The sequence below is a fragment of the Pyrus communis genome, chromosome 15 (genome assembly GCF_963583255.1).
Source record: "Pyrus communis chromosome 15, drPyrComm1.1, whole genome shotgun sequence".
In the NCBI taxonomy this organism is placed as follows: Eukaryota; Viridiplantae; Streptophyta; class Magnoliopsida; order Rosales; family Rosaceae; genus Pyrus; species Pyrus communis.
In genome coordinates, this window is record NC_084817.1 from 18011020 (window position 1) to 18022857 (window position 11838).

The following is an 11838-nucleotide window of genomic DNA, read 5'->3' on the forward strand; positions in this document are numbered from 1 at the left end:
CATGTGACATGTAGTGGTAGTGCATTATTGGAAGAAGTCATTCAGGAAGTACTCATGCAAGGAGACAGGAATGCGTGGCTTTTGCTCCATAGGTTTCCAAGTGTACGTTGGCTTAGCAGCTTTTATGTTTCTTTTGGGCTTCTTATTGTTGCGGCAACGGTGCTTTCTCCCTTGTTCCATCTTTGGCCTTGTGGATTGTGGTTTTGGTTTCCTTGTCTTTTTGTAGGTCATCAATGTTCATCCTTCTTCATCGTCGGTAAGTGCATTTTGGTCATTTGCCTCCAGCGATGGTTGTGCAGAAGGTGCCATGTGGCTTAGGCATTGACGGGAGTGGTCAAGCATCATTTGGAGAGAAACAGAATCAAATGATCCAAACACAATTGCAGTAGTGTGCGTTGCAGCCGTGTCTTCTAGGTCGAGTTCGATGCACCCTTGTTGTGGCAGCTTTATGATGAGCTCTTTGAGGATGAAACACTTGCCAACATGATGACTTATAATACGATGGTACTTGCAGTACCTAGGATTATTAACACGATTCATCTTTTCAGGGCGTTTCCATTCTGGTAACTCGATCACCTTTTTTTCCAGCAAGTCGTCTAACATTGCAGCCATATCTGAGTCAGGAAAAGTGTACGTCTTTTGCTCCAGTTCCCTCAAGGTGTTTTTGTACCTGTCTAAGGTGCGAGAAGACTCATCTCTTTTTATCTTCTTCGCTTTGTTCTTGGATGAGATCTTGACGAGCGTAGATAAGGTTTTAATGGGGTTAATGTTGATAGTAAAAGCTTTCTTAGCGGGCTTCTTCCCATGATTGTCCACCTTTGGAGCAAATACCTTATCCTTCTTGAAGTTGGAGATTGGCTTATTTTTTCCATGATGGGCGATACTCAACTCCATGTTGTGGGCGCGGGTGGCTAACTCTTTGAAGGTTCGTGCTTTGATGCCTTGAAGGATGTAGTGTAACCCCTATTGCATGCCTTGGATGCACATCTCGATCAAGGAGATCTCCGAGAGCTTATCTTTGCAGTCGAGGCTTAAAGTGCGCCATCAGTTGATGTAGTCCACGACTGGCTCGTCCTTCCATTGCTTCGTGCTTGTCAGCTCTAGCATGCTTACAGTGCAGTGGGTGCTATAGAAACGATTGAGGAATTCCCTCTCCAATTGCTCCCAGGTGTTGATGGATTCAGGCTCTAGGTCCGTGTACCTGTCAAATCCATTCCCCTTCAGAGAGCGGACAAACTGCTTTGCGAGGTAGTCTCTTTCTGTCCCCACGTTGTTGCAAGTTTCAACGAAATGGGTGGTGGGCTGCTTTGGGTTTCCCTTTCCATCAAACTGCATAAACTTTGGTAGTTGACAACCCATCAGCATCTTCAGGGCGTCAATTTTCGTGGAGTAGGGCTTTGAGTACAACATGGAGGTATGTGAGCTTTATTTGTATTGAGCCTTGATGGTGCTGACGATCATCTTTTGCAGCTGCTGGATAGAAAGAGATCCCATGAGCGCCGCTACTTGGTCTGGCTCCATCTTCTCTTCGACGATCTCCACCGGAGGCTTCTCTTCTTCGTCAGATTTTTTCTTTAGTGGATCAACCTTTAGGTCAACTTTCATGTCTTGTTGCGCTTCCTATTGGTTGACGAGTGCGGCTATTTGCAAGTCTTTCTCCTCCATGGTCAATGCGAGTTTTGTGATCGCTTCATTCATTTGAGCCAGCTGCTCCTCGATTGAAGTTGCTCATGTGGTCATGATTTGCATGGCTGAGTTACTGCTTGAGTCGGCATCGAAAAATAAGGACTATGCGTACTTCCTCGAGCTTTCCTCTCTTGGCACCTTTAGCGAGGCCAAGGTGATCACGGGCTCATGCCTCGGGTGCTCTTGTTCCTTCGGCAGAGTTAATGTAGGGGTGGAAGCAGCGGCAGAGAGAGCTTTTGCCTTGCTTCGGGTTGTGATGCCCGAAGTGTCACCACTTGCGGCGAGGATGTTCTTGTTCTTCACGTTGGTTGCGGGAACAACTTAAACCTTCCTTGATGCCATTTGTGCTTTTTGCAGGTTTGAAGATAGAAATGAGAGGTAGAGATTGTCCCACCAGGCGTGCCAAATTTGTAAACACGAATTTTCCTGCGATGAATGAGACAAGAACACGTGTACAAAATAATATTTTGTATTAATTTTGGGGTTACAATCTCTTTTACAATTTGATCCTCTGATTCTATCTTCATAAGGTGTAGATTTGTGGATAGGCTATTGATCCAAGGGTCGTCGGGGCTTGATCTCAGGATGAACAGTGGTGTAGATTTGTTGATGTTATTGATCCAAAGGGCCGTCAGGGCTTGATCTTACGATGAACGAGGATGAACAGATCTTCAAGGGCCTTCGGGGCTTGATCTTGATGAACAGTTGTGTGGATTTCTTCAAGGATTTGACGAAGAATGAAGAGAGCTTTCTTGATCCTTCGGGATTCTTGGGAATTTGGGAGGTTGGATGCTTGAAAGCTTTAGAGTTTCATACCTTCAAGGATTTGGGGAATTCTCTTCCAATTTGGGGGTAGAGAAATGTATATGTGAATTGGTCTTTTTTCTTTTTTTCTCCTCCTTTTTTTTTTTTTTTTTTTTGATCCTCTGATGGAGAAGCCTATTTATAGACTTTGAGAATGAATCACCACCATCCCTTGTTTTTTTAGTGAAGTAAGTGGATGATGTAGGTGAAATGAGTGGAGGTCGTAGGTAAAGTAAGTGGATGATGTAGGTGAAATGAATGAAGGTTGTAATTTTAATGCATTAGTCAACATTTATTTCATCGAAATTTCAATGTGTACAGATATATAAATGACTTTCACACCACTCTTTATCTTTTTATGCACACTCCTTATTTCTCACATATGATTATTCTTTTATTTATTCAATTTAAAGACCAAAAATAAATCTATATTGAGAAAAAAAAATATAAAAAAAATGAAAAAAAGGGGGAAAAAAAAAGGTTTGTGGAACTTTTCTTTAAAGTTCGCATATTATGAAGATAATAATAAATGAGAACAAATAAATTTGCGAAGATAAATATATAAACGGCATTGCTTTGTGATCGACTGAGAATGAAGATCATAAATCTTGTAACAAATAGTTTTTATTAACTTTTTGTTGATAAAAAATTTAGCCAATTTTAGCCAGGCCCTCAAGTTTTAGTTCATAATTGTATCGTTCCGTTTTATTGCCAGAAAATGATTTGTGTAGAATTGTTTTCTCTGTGAAAATGCACGTACTTTCGTACAGTTAAAAGAATCAAAAGTATACATAAAACAAGAGACAAGAGTATTTTCAGAAAACATACAAGGTTAAAAAAGATGTTGATATAAATATTGGATAATGGTGTATGGGTTATGGTTGGAGGTTTGGTTCATTAATGCTATACTTCCCTCCCTATCTATCTTTCTTGCTCCTCTTATTTTCTAAATTTAATTAAACGGGAAAAATATCATCTCGGCTACAATGGGAGAAGAAATTGTATAGCATAGATAAACCGTCACAGTGACATATCTTATCAATGAAATAAAAACATGTGTAAATTTTGTCTAATATCGTTATTTCAGTAGTACCAAACGACATGTAATGTACCTAGTAACTTATTCTCTTACATTAAAGGATGAAAAGGAATTATGATCTTTTAAACTAGGCAAAGATTGTTTGATCGAGAAACTGATTTCAGTTACAATTAGTTTTCATTTAATCAATTCCAGAGTGTACTCCAATGTTTTCTTGCTTTCTATGATTAGTTCGTGAAAATGGTTTTTGATATTCTTTTTCTTCTTAAAATACAAAATTATAAATTAAAAGGAAGATTCTTTAGTACAACCAATTCCAATACAATCAAACATTAAAGTATGATAAGCAAGATTGAAACTTTGTTTTTTCAAATATGGATGAAATTAAAAGAAAGATGAATGTTAGCCATAGCATCCGCGACAAAAACCTAAAATTGAAAGTTTTCCATGTTGACTATACGAGATAGCCCCAAAAGGGGTTTTTGAATTCCATGTTCACTCTTGAGAACCAAAAGAAAAAAAAAAGGATTCAATATCTCGACCCTATAGGATAAATCCCTATAAAGGTTGCTGATGAAAGATAATGATGTTTGACTAGAGCAGGTCCGGCGCCAGTGTGATCCTCTATTTTCATCAAAGTTGGAATATCTTCTTCGATTTAGATGAATTTAATTTAAAATTATAGATCATGGGTGTTGTGATCCGGAGAATTGAGGTTGATTATCTTTTTATTTCATGGGCAAAAGTGAATTAAATTAAGGATGTTTTAACGAAACATTTTTGGTACTGCTTATTTTTAACGAAAATGATATTTTAACTCTAAAATTTCATTTCTGATACAATTCACTTACGACATATTTTTATCATGTTGATTAAAATTCAAATTTTCCAAATTATTTTTATTAGTTTTTATTTAAATTAATTTGGATGATGATTGGAGCTGTGTGTTGGGCTTCAAAAAGTACAATCCATGCTAGTTATAGTTCGGACTAGATTGTCTTTAAAGACTAAATTAAATTAATTTTGCACAAACTAAATAATATAAAAATAGTGAAACATTTGGTCCAAGTTTGTGCATAGGATCATAGGAGTCTGACAAATAAACATGATATCCTATATTTCGATGAACAAAGCATGTTTCTGGAGCGTACCACCTCATAATCAAAGTTTTTCTGACCAAAAACAAAAAATCAAAGTTAGTGAAGTTAGTGAAGTTCCATCTTATCAATAACTCCAATCCCCAAATATTCAAAACCCAGAAATTAAGCCCCGTCAATTGGATTTGACGAAACTCTATTTCAAGTCCTAGCCCAAGATGTCGTATTCTAATTGCCTAAAATAAGAGAATTGTTATTAGCACTTTAAAAATTTCATTTAGCACTTCAAACATTTTATAATTAGAAAGAAAAATACATTTGTGAGGAATGTAGAATAAGATTTTGGAGTACTAATAACAATTTCCCAAAATAATACTTCATAATGTTCACGAAAAGAAAATTATACTTTCATATGTAAAAATGTAATGTTAGAAAGAATAAATTTGAAGACAAAGTTTTGAAACTAAAGAACATAGAAGTTGATGATTGGTTTATTACTTAAATATTGATAAACATGCTTATTCATATTGATGACACATTATTTAGTTTGTAAATTTATTCTTCTTAGCATTTCTCTATGTAAAAATAAATAGAAAAACGTGGAGGACGACTGTTTTAGTTAGGAGTTGTCAACTACCACTAGGGTTTGAAGAAAACCCTACTTCATTGTCCACGTAAACATGTGTGGTTGTAAACAGAGTGCATGGCTCCCACCAGACCTTGCATGGCTCATAGATACCCCTTGGTCATTTTCTTGAATTAAAGAGTAAACTATAGTAATGTGCTCTCAACTTTAATTAAATTGGAGCAATGGATTCTCAACTAAAAATCAATTATCATTAGTCCCTTAACTCATCAAAATATGTAGCTATGGTCCTTTTCGTCAACTTCATAAGAATTTTGTCAAAATAAGTTATGTTGGAAGGACCATTGCTACAATTGAGGTCCTTTAACTCATTAAAACGTGTAGCTATGGTCCTTTTCGTTAACTTCGTCAGAATTTTGTCAAAATGAGTTATGTTGGAAGGACCATTGCTACAAGTGGGTTAAAGTTGAGAAACCATGGCTCCAATTGGGATAAAGTTAAGGGACCATTTCTCCAGTTGGATTAAAGTTGAAGGACTAATAGTAATGAATTTTTAGTTGAGGGACCATAGCTGCACGTTTTGATGAGTTGAGGGACCAATGGTAATGAATTTTTAGTTAAAGGAACATTACTCCAATTAAGTTAAAGTTAAGGAACAATTGCTACAATTTACTCCGAATTAAAATATGAGGCTTTTCTGTGGCACCGACACACTCACATGGTCCTGCAAGGTTGCAGTTGTAGTTGTGTCTTTTCTGTGGACACGCATGTGGACATATGGATCTGGATCCCTTCCGGACCTTAAAAAACTGAGCCTGCTGAGTAGGCGATCGTGGCTCTTGAAATTTGATTCAACGGCTACAAACAGGGGGGCCGCTCTAAAAGTTATAATAATCGTAGCCGTTGGATCAAATTTTAAAGGCTACGATTGCCTGCTTAGCAGGCTCAGTTTTTAAAGGTCAGGAGGGGATCCAAATCCTAGACATGTCATTGGTTTTAGTTTAGTTTTAAGTTTCGTTCCTTTAGCGGGTTAGGTTAGTTTTAAGTTTCACTTATGCAATTTATGTGGTCTCGTTGTCAATGGCTTTATGTTAGGGTACCGGTGTTCGGACTGTCACATATGTCGTCTTTGTGACAGTCCGACTCGAAACTCTTATTTATGATGGTTTATTGTGGTAGCCGTATAGGGGCTTAATATTATTTGTATCTTGTGCAAACTATCTCCAGATTAAGAAATTTGTAACTGGAGAAATTGTACCCATCTGACACCTCTTGTATTTGGTTGTTCTAATTAATGAAACACTTTATCGCTTTTGTCAAAAAAAAAAAAAACAAAAAGTCTTATCCCATTAAGTGGGGTTGGCTATATGAATCCTAGAACATTATTGCGCTCAGTTTTGTGTCAAGTCTTCTGTTAGATCCAAGTACTCATAGTCTTTTCTTAGTCACTAGAGTGCTTTTTCACCACTCATTTGACATCTTCTTTGTTTTCAAAATCCTATTGAAAACTTTTGTGAGCCATGCTATACCCGTCTCTCCCAAGACTTTCCACACCTTGAGTATATCATCTAGGCCCACTGCTTTTCTATGCTTCATCTTCTTCAAAGCTACAACCACTTCTTCCTTTCTTATTCGGTGGTAGAAGGAGTAATTTCTCCACTCTTCCGAGTTACTCAACTCCCCCAACAAAGTACTCTTTCATGTCCTTAATTGAAAAGATTATGAAAATAATCTCTCCACTTGTCTTTAACCACGTTCTCTGTTGCTAGGACATTTTCATTCTCATCCTTGATGCACCTTCCTTGGTTCAAGTCACTTGTATTCTTTTCCCTTGTTCTAGCTAGTTTATAGATATCCAACTCTCCTTCTTTGGTATCTAATCGCTTATACATATCGTCAAAAGTTGCTAGCTTCACTTCTCTCACGGCTTTCTTTGCATCCTTCTTCGTTATTTTATAGCTTTCACATTTTCATCGATTCTATCCTTGTATAAGGCTTTACAACATTCCTTCTTAGCCTTAACCTTTGCATGTACATCCTCCTTCCACCACCAAGATTCCTTTTGATGTGGAGCAAAGCCCTTGGACTCTCCTAGTACCCTTTTTGCAACTTTTCGGATACAGATAGCCATGGAATCCCACATTTGGCTAGCGTTCCCCTCTGTATCCCAAGTACATTGGGTGACTACTTTCTCTTGAAAATTGACTTGTTTTTCTCCCTTTAGATTCCACCTTCCATTCCTTAGACACTTCAAGATCTTGTTCTTTCTTCTATCTCTTTCAATCTCCACTTCATTTTTGTTTCAAGAAGGGATATAATAAGAACCACCCTAAAGATAATAAGTGGTTACTTTTCCAATTTCATCTAGGCTCTTCATCAAGTTTGTGGAGAATCACTACCAACGCTGAAGATTACTCATCACTTGACACTTTTCATGATCCCCACGTGTTCAAAGTCAAGCCTCGACTCTCCGATTGTGATTTAAGTAAAAAAAAAAGTGTTTGTCACCATTGAATTAAATCAAACACATCCAGACAAGAGATCGAGTAGGAGAGTATTCTTGTAAAAGAATATACCACATACATTGTAACTAAGAAACTACATTTGATAAAAGGCGATAATCTATTAATCCTCTATAATATCCGGAGGATCTTGAATCTACAAGGTAGCATTATCTAGAAAAAATCACAACTAGCTGATCTATGTGTCACAATATTGACTTCTCGACAAACATAAGTAAACCTAGCTAGCCCTTGAGAATTGGTTTAACAGCACACAAGTATCATCAATTAAACTTCTCAAAGCTGAAGTGTGGTCGTTCCCACTTTTACGGGCCTTGACCAATGAAATGGAGATACACTCAAATCCTCAACAATTAATACATGTTTGTTCCTTTTCTTTTCCTTTTTAGCGGGCCAAAAATTTTGGTCGATATCATAAGACGAGCCGAAAAGCAGAATAGTTATTGGTCTTTTTCTTAGAGGAGAGGAACCTAAACCATCAAAATAGGTTTCTCATTTCACTTCTGTTACCAAAAATATCATTGCAACTAAGCTTTTCTTCAACTTGGATCATGCAATGATTGCTTGTTATGTCATCACCGAAGAGGGTTCATGGTTTCTCGGTTTTTAGTTTTGTTTTCAGAATGGTTAGTTTCCTAAAGAAATCTCAGAAAATTTAATGAATTTTTTTGTACGATTTAGAGTAGACCTAAAAGTGATTGGAACTACGTTTAGTGGATTACTATTGTACGGTTTTTCTTCTATATATGTAAGGGTTGGTACACAGTTCTGAAGGAAAAAAATATGGATGCTAAGTCATTCATGAAAAGAAAACGATAAATAATTAGAAATCAAAACCTAAATTTTATTAGAAATTAAAACCCTACATAAACACAAGCATAGTCTAGTCCAGCTAAATCACAAGCATGACTAATATTAGCAGCCGTAGGATGATAAAAACAAACAATGAAACTACTGCCTAGTTAAAATGAAATACAGTAGAATGATGCAGAAAGCATGCTAAGTATGAGCACTAGAGAGCCAGATAATGAGTATGTTCCGGCATGTGGAGCAGTGACGGGTGCTGGAACTACGTTGATGGAACTTGTTGGTGACTGGCTCGGTTCTGGAGATTGACTCTTTGGTGATGATTTTGGAGTTGGATGAACTGCAACGAAAATTTGTTACTGAGGTATGAGATTTATCCTTTGGAGCAATGATCAAGTCTTATAACTTTGATACATATGCAATAATAAAATAAAGAGGAAGAAATAACGAGAATATATAAATCTAAAATCAATTCAGTTCGCACAGTTCTATTTTCTTGTTCACATCTATCATTCATCTCTCATCATTTTTGTTTTCAATATTAAAAACAAAACAGAAACTTCACTGTACTACATAATAATACAAATGTAACGATATTAGGGTACAAAATTTTTTTCTAAACGTTAATCACCATTTTGTTAGTCGATATTTACCCGTTGAATGGTCATTCAAGGGTTCATTTCATCAAGTATAGGATTATCTTTTTTTTTTTTTTATAAATGGAAAAAAGCGAAACTAAAACATGCAGTAAACAATTAGAACACACCATGAGGACTTGCACCAGGAGGCAATGGGACTGCAAAACAAAAGAGGAAATCATTTTTTATGAGCATTATACATCAACATATTCTTATTTCGTCGAAAAGAAATTAATCAGAGTGTGCAATACTGGTGAGAGATGAGATTACTCACGGTTACATTCACTAAGAAAAGAAGGTGCAGAGATTTCACAAGCAGAAGGCAATGTCATAGCCTTTGTCATATTTATAGGAATACCCATATCAGTGCTACTTTCTATGGCTTCACATATGCAGTCATCACTGGCTTTTAGGACCATCTCCAACCCAGAACAACACGAACCTTCCGGCTTTGTGTTTGTGTCCCCATCGCTTAAAAAGGGAATGCAATCGGCCATTCCGTATAGCACATCGTTACAATCATCTGAGCTTGGTGAGCCTACTGTTGTTGGTACGTCCAGCGAGCTTGGTTCCGGTGATGGTGCATACGACAGTGGATCAACAACATGGATTCGTGCACAATTTGCCAACATAACACAAGTGGTCAAAATGAATGAAACATAGATCAATCTCTCCATTCTTTTCTCCGGAAGAATTGAGAGCCTAGCTTCAACAATTGCACAAGTTTACCATTGGTTGTTGTGTTTTTTTAGTTCTATATAAACTTATAGCGGTAAGAGTTGGTTCGAATTGAAATTCCTAAAATCTCTCTATCCAGTTTGAACAAAGTTCGAATTTCACTAGAATTGGAAGATTAGTTATAACTTACAATAATCTTATTGTTACGCGTATCTTCTATATGTCTCCAATTTTTAAAAGGGGCAGTTTGATCTAGGTCCAAAGAATTCACTAGTTTTTAGATTGGGTCCAATTTTATTTGATTTTTTATTACACCTATTTTGCCCCTTGAAAATAAAAAATATTTAAATTCTTTATTTTTGAATTTAAAATTTTAAAATTTTGAAACTTCAAATACCTTTATCTACCCGTTTCTAATTAAAAAAAAAATTTAAAAACACATTACAACCAATCTTATAAGTTTATGAAAAATTAAAAGAAACGTTGTCGAGGTACATAAAAAATTTGTGATGTAGGTAGATAATATTAATTAATCTATGATATAGGTAGACTATGAATAAAAACCTATCGTATAGATAGATAACACAAAATAATATGTGATATATAGATAGACTAATGAGCAAAAACATATCGTATAGGTAGATAACACAATTAATTTGAGATAGAAAAATTTGTGATATATAGGTAGATAAAATAAAATTAATCTATAAAACGGGTAGAATAAACAAAATATACAAATAGATTCATTACAAAAATATATAATACAGGTAGGTAAACAAAGCAATGCATTTCCTATAAAGGTTGAAAACAAAAATATGTATAATCCAAGTTCAAACTAAAAATTAGGAAGAAATTAATAGTGCACGCATGAAACTCATATTTTCATGCTAGTGCTATTGTGGGAGGACCTGGTGGGGATGACAAGTAGGAAGATGCAAGATTTGATGCTACAAAACCAAAACCAACCACGTACATCAACCCACCTTTTGTTGGTGTATTGGCATACTTCAAAGCTCTATACCACAGAAGAAAAAAAATTAGAAATTGTGACCTTGTATTTCAAAAAGGAGGAAAAAAATCATAAGAGCTTAAAAGAAGAAGAATGAACGAGAAGGAAGGGGATCGAAGAACACAGCACAAATTGTATACGGGAGTTATGGAAGAAGGTATATAATTTAAAACTAATTCTACAAGTAGGGGATTATTTAAAGATAAATAATTAATTATACTACTTTATACCAATAAAGCAGATATATTCTACTTACTCTATAGAAAGACAAAATTATTTTCTACGTCTACCTATGTATTAGGTATATAAACAAAATAAATAAAGTGCATTTGCTATAACGTTTTTACTTATAAAAAGAAAAGTTCATATAAACAAACAAATAACTAAGAAAGAAATTAATAGTGAGAGCCTACAATTATATATACACATCAACACCCACGGTTATGGTTTAGAAGGCTTTCTTCCTAGCCCTATGGTTAAATGTTCCAGCATGAACACACACGGTTATTGTGACATCCCACATTGCCCAGAAGAGTGATCCTTATATGTATATTCCCATTTCTACCTAGCGCGAGGCCTTTTGGGAGCTCACTGGCTTCGGGTTCCATGGGAACTCCGAAGTTAAGCGAGTAGCGCGCGAGAGCACTCCCATGATGAGTGACCCATCGGGAAGTTCTCGTGTGAGTTCCCAGAAACAAAACCGTGAGAGTGTGTTGGGGGCCCAAAGCGGACAATATGGTGCTACGATAGAGTTTGGCCCGGGAAGTGGTCCCGCCCAGGTCGGGATGTGACAATTGGTATCAGAGCCTAACCCTGGTCGCGAGTGTGCCGACGAGGGCGTCGGACCCCTAAGGGGGGTGGATTGTGACATCCCACATCGCCTAGGGGAGTGATCCTTATATGTATATTCCTATCTTTACCTAGCGTGAGGCCTTTTGGGAGCTCACTGGCTTCGGGTTCCATGGGAACTCC

The 11838-nt window shown here is 36.5% G+C and overlaps 1 protein-coding gene across 1 annotated transcript; it reads right to left on the bottom strand.

The window, feature by feature from the left end:
• Window positions 1-8696: 8696 nt before the first annotated feature.
• On the bottom strand, window positions 8697-9856 carry LOC137717370 (non-specific lipid transfer protein GPI-anchored 11-like). The gene is made up of 3 exons (XM_068456724.1): window positions 9454-9856; window positions 9308-9337; window positions 8697-8881 (listed from the first exon to the last, which is right to left on the bottom strand). The coding sequence occupies exons 1-3, from the start codon at window positions 9854-9856 to the stop codon at window positions 8697-8699; spliced, it is 618 nt and encodes a 205-aa protein (XP_068312825.1).
• Between the last annotated feature and the right edge of the window lie 1982 nt (window positions 9857-11838).

Coding starts and splice junctions, on each gene's coding strand:
- LOC137717370 (XM_068456724.1), bottom strand. CDS start 9,856: ATGGAGAGATTGATCTATGTTTCATTCATTTTGACCACTTGTGTTATG. Junction 9,338..9,453: donor TTTTCTTAGTGAATGTAACC/GTGAGTAATCTC, acceptor TTTGTTTTGCAG/TCCCATTGCCTCCTGGTGCA. Junction 8,882..9,307: donor TCCTGGTGCAAGTCCTCATG/GTGTGTTCTAAT, acceptor TTTTCGTTGCAG/TTCATCCAACTCCAAAATCA.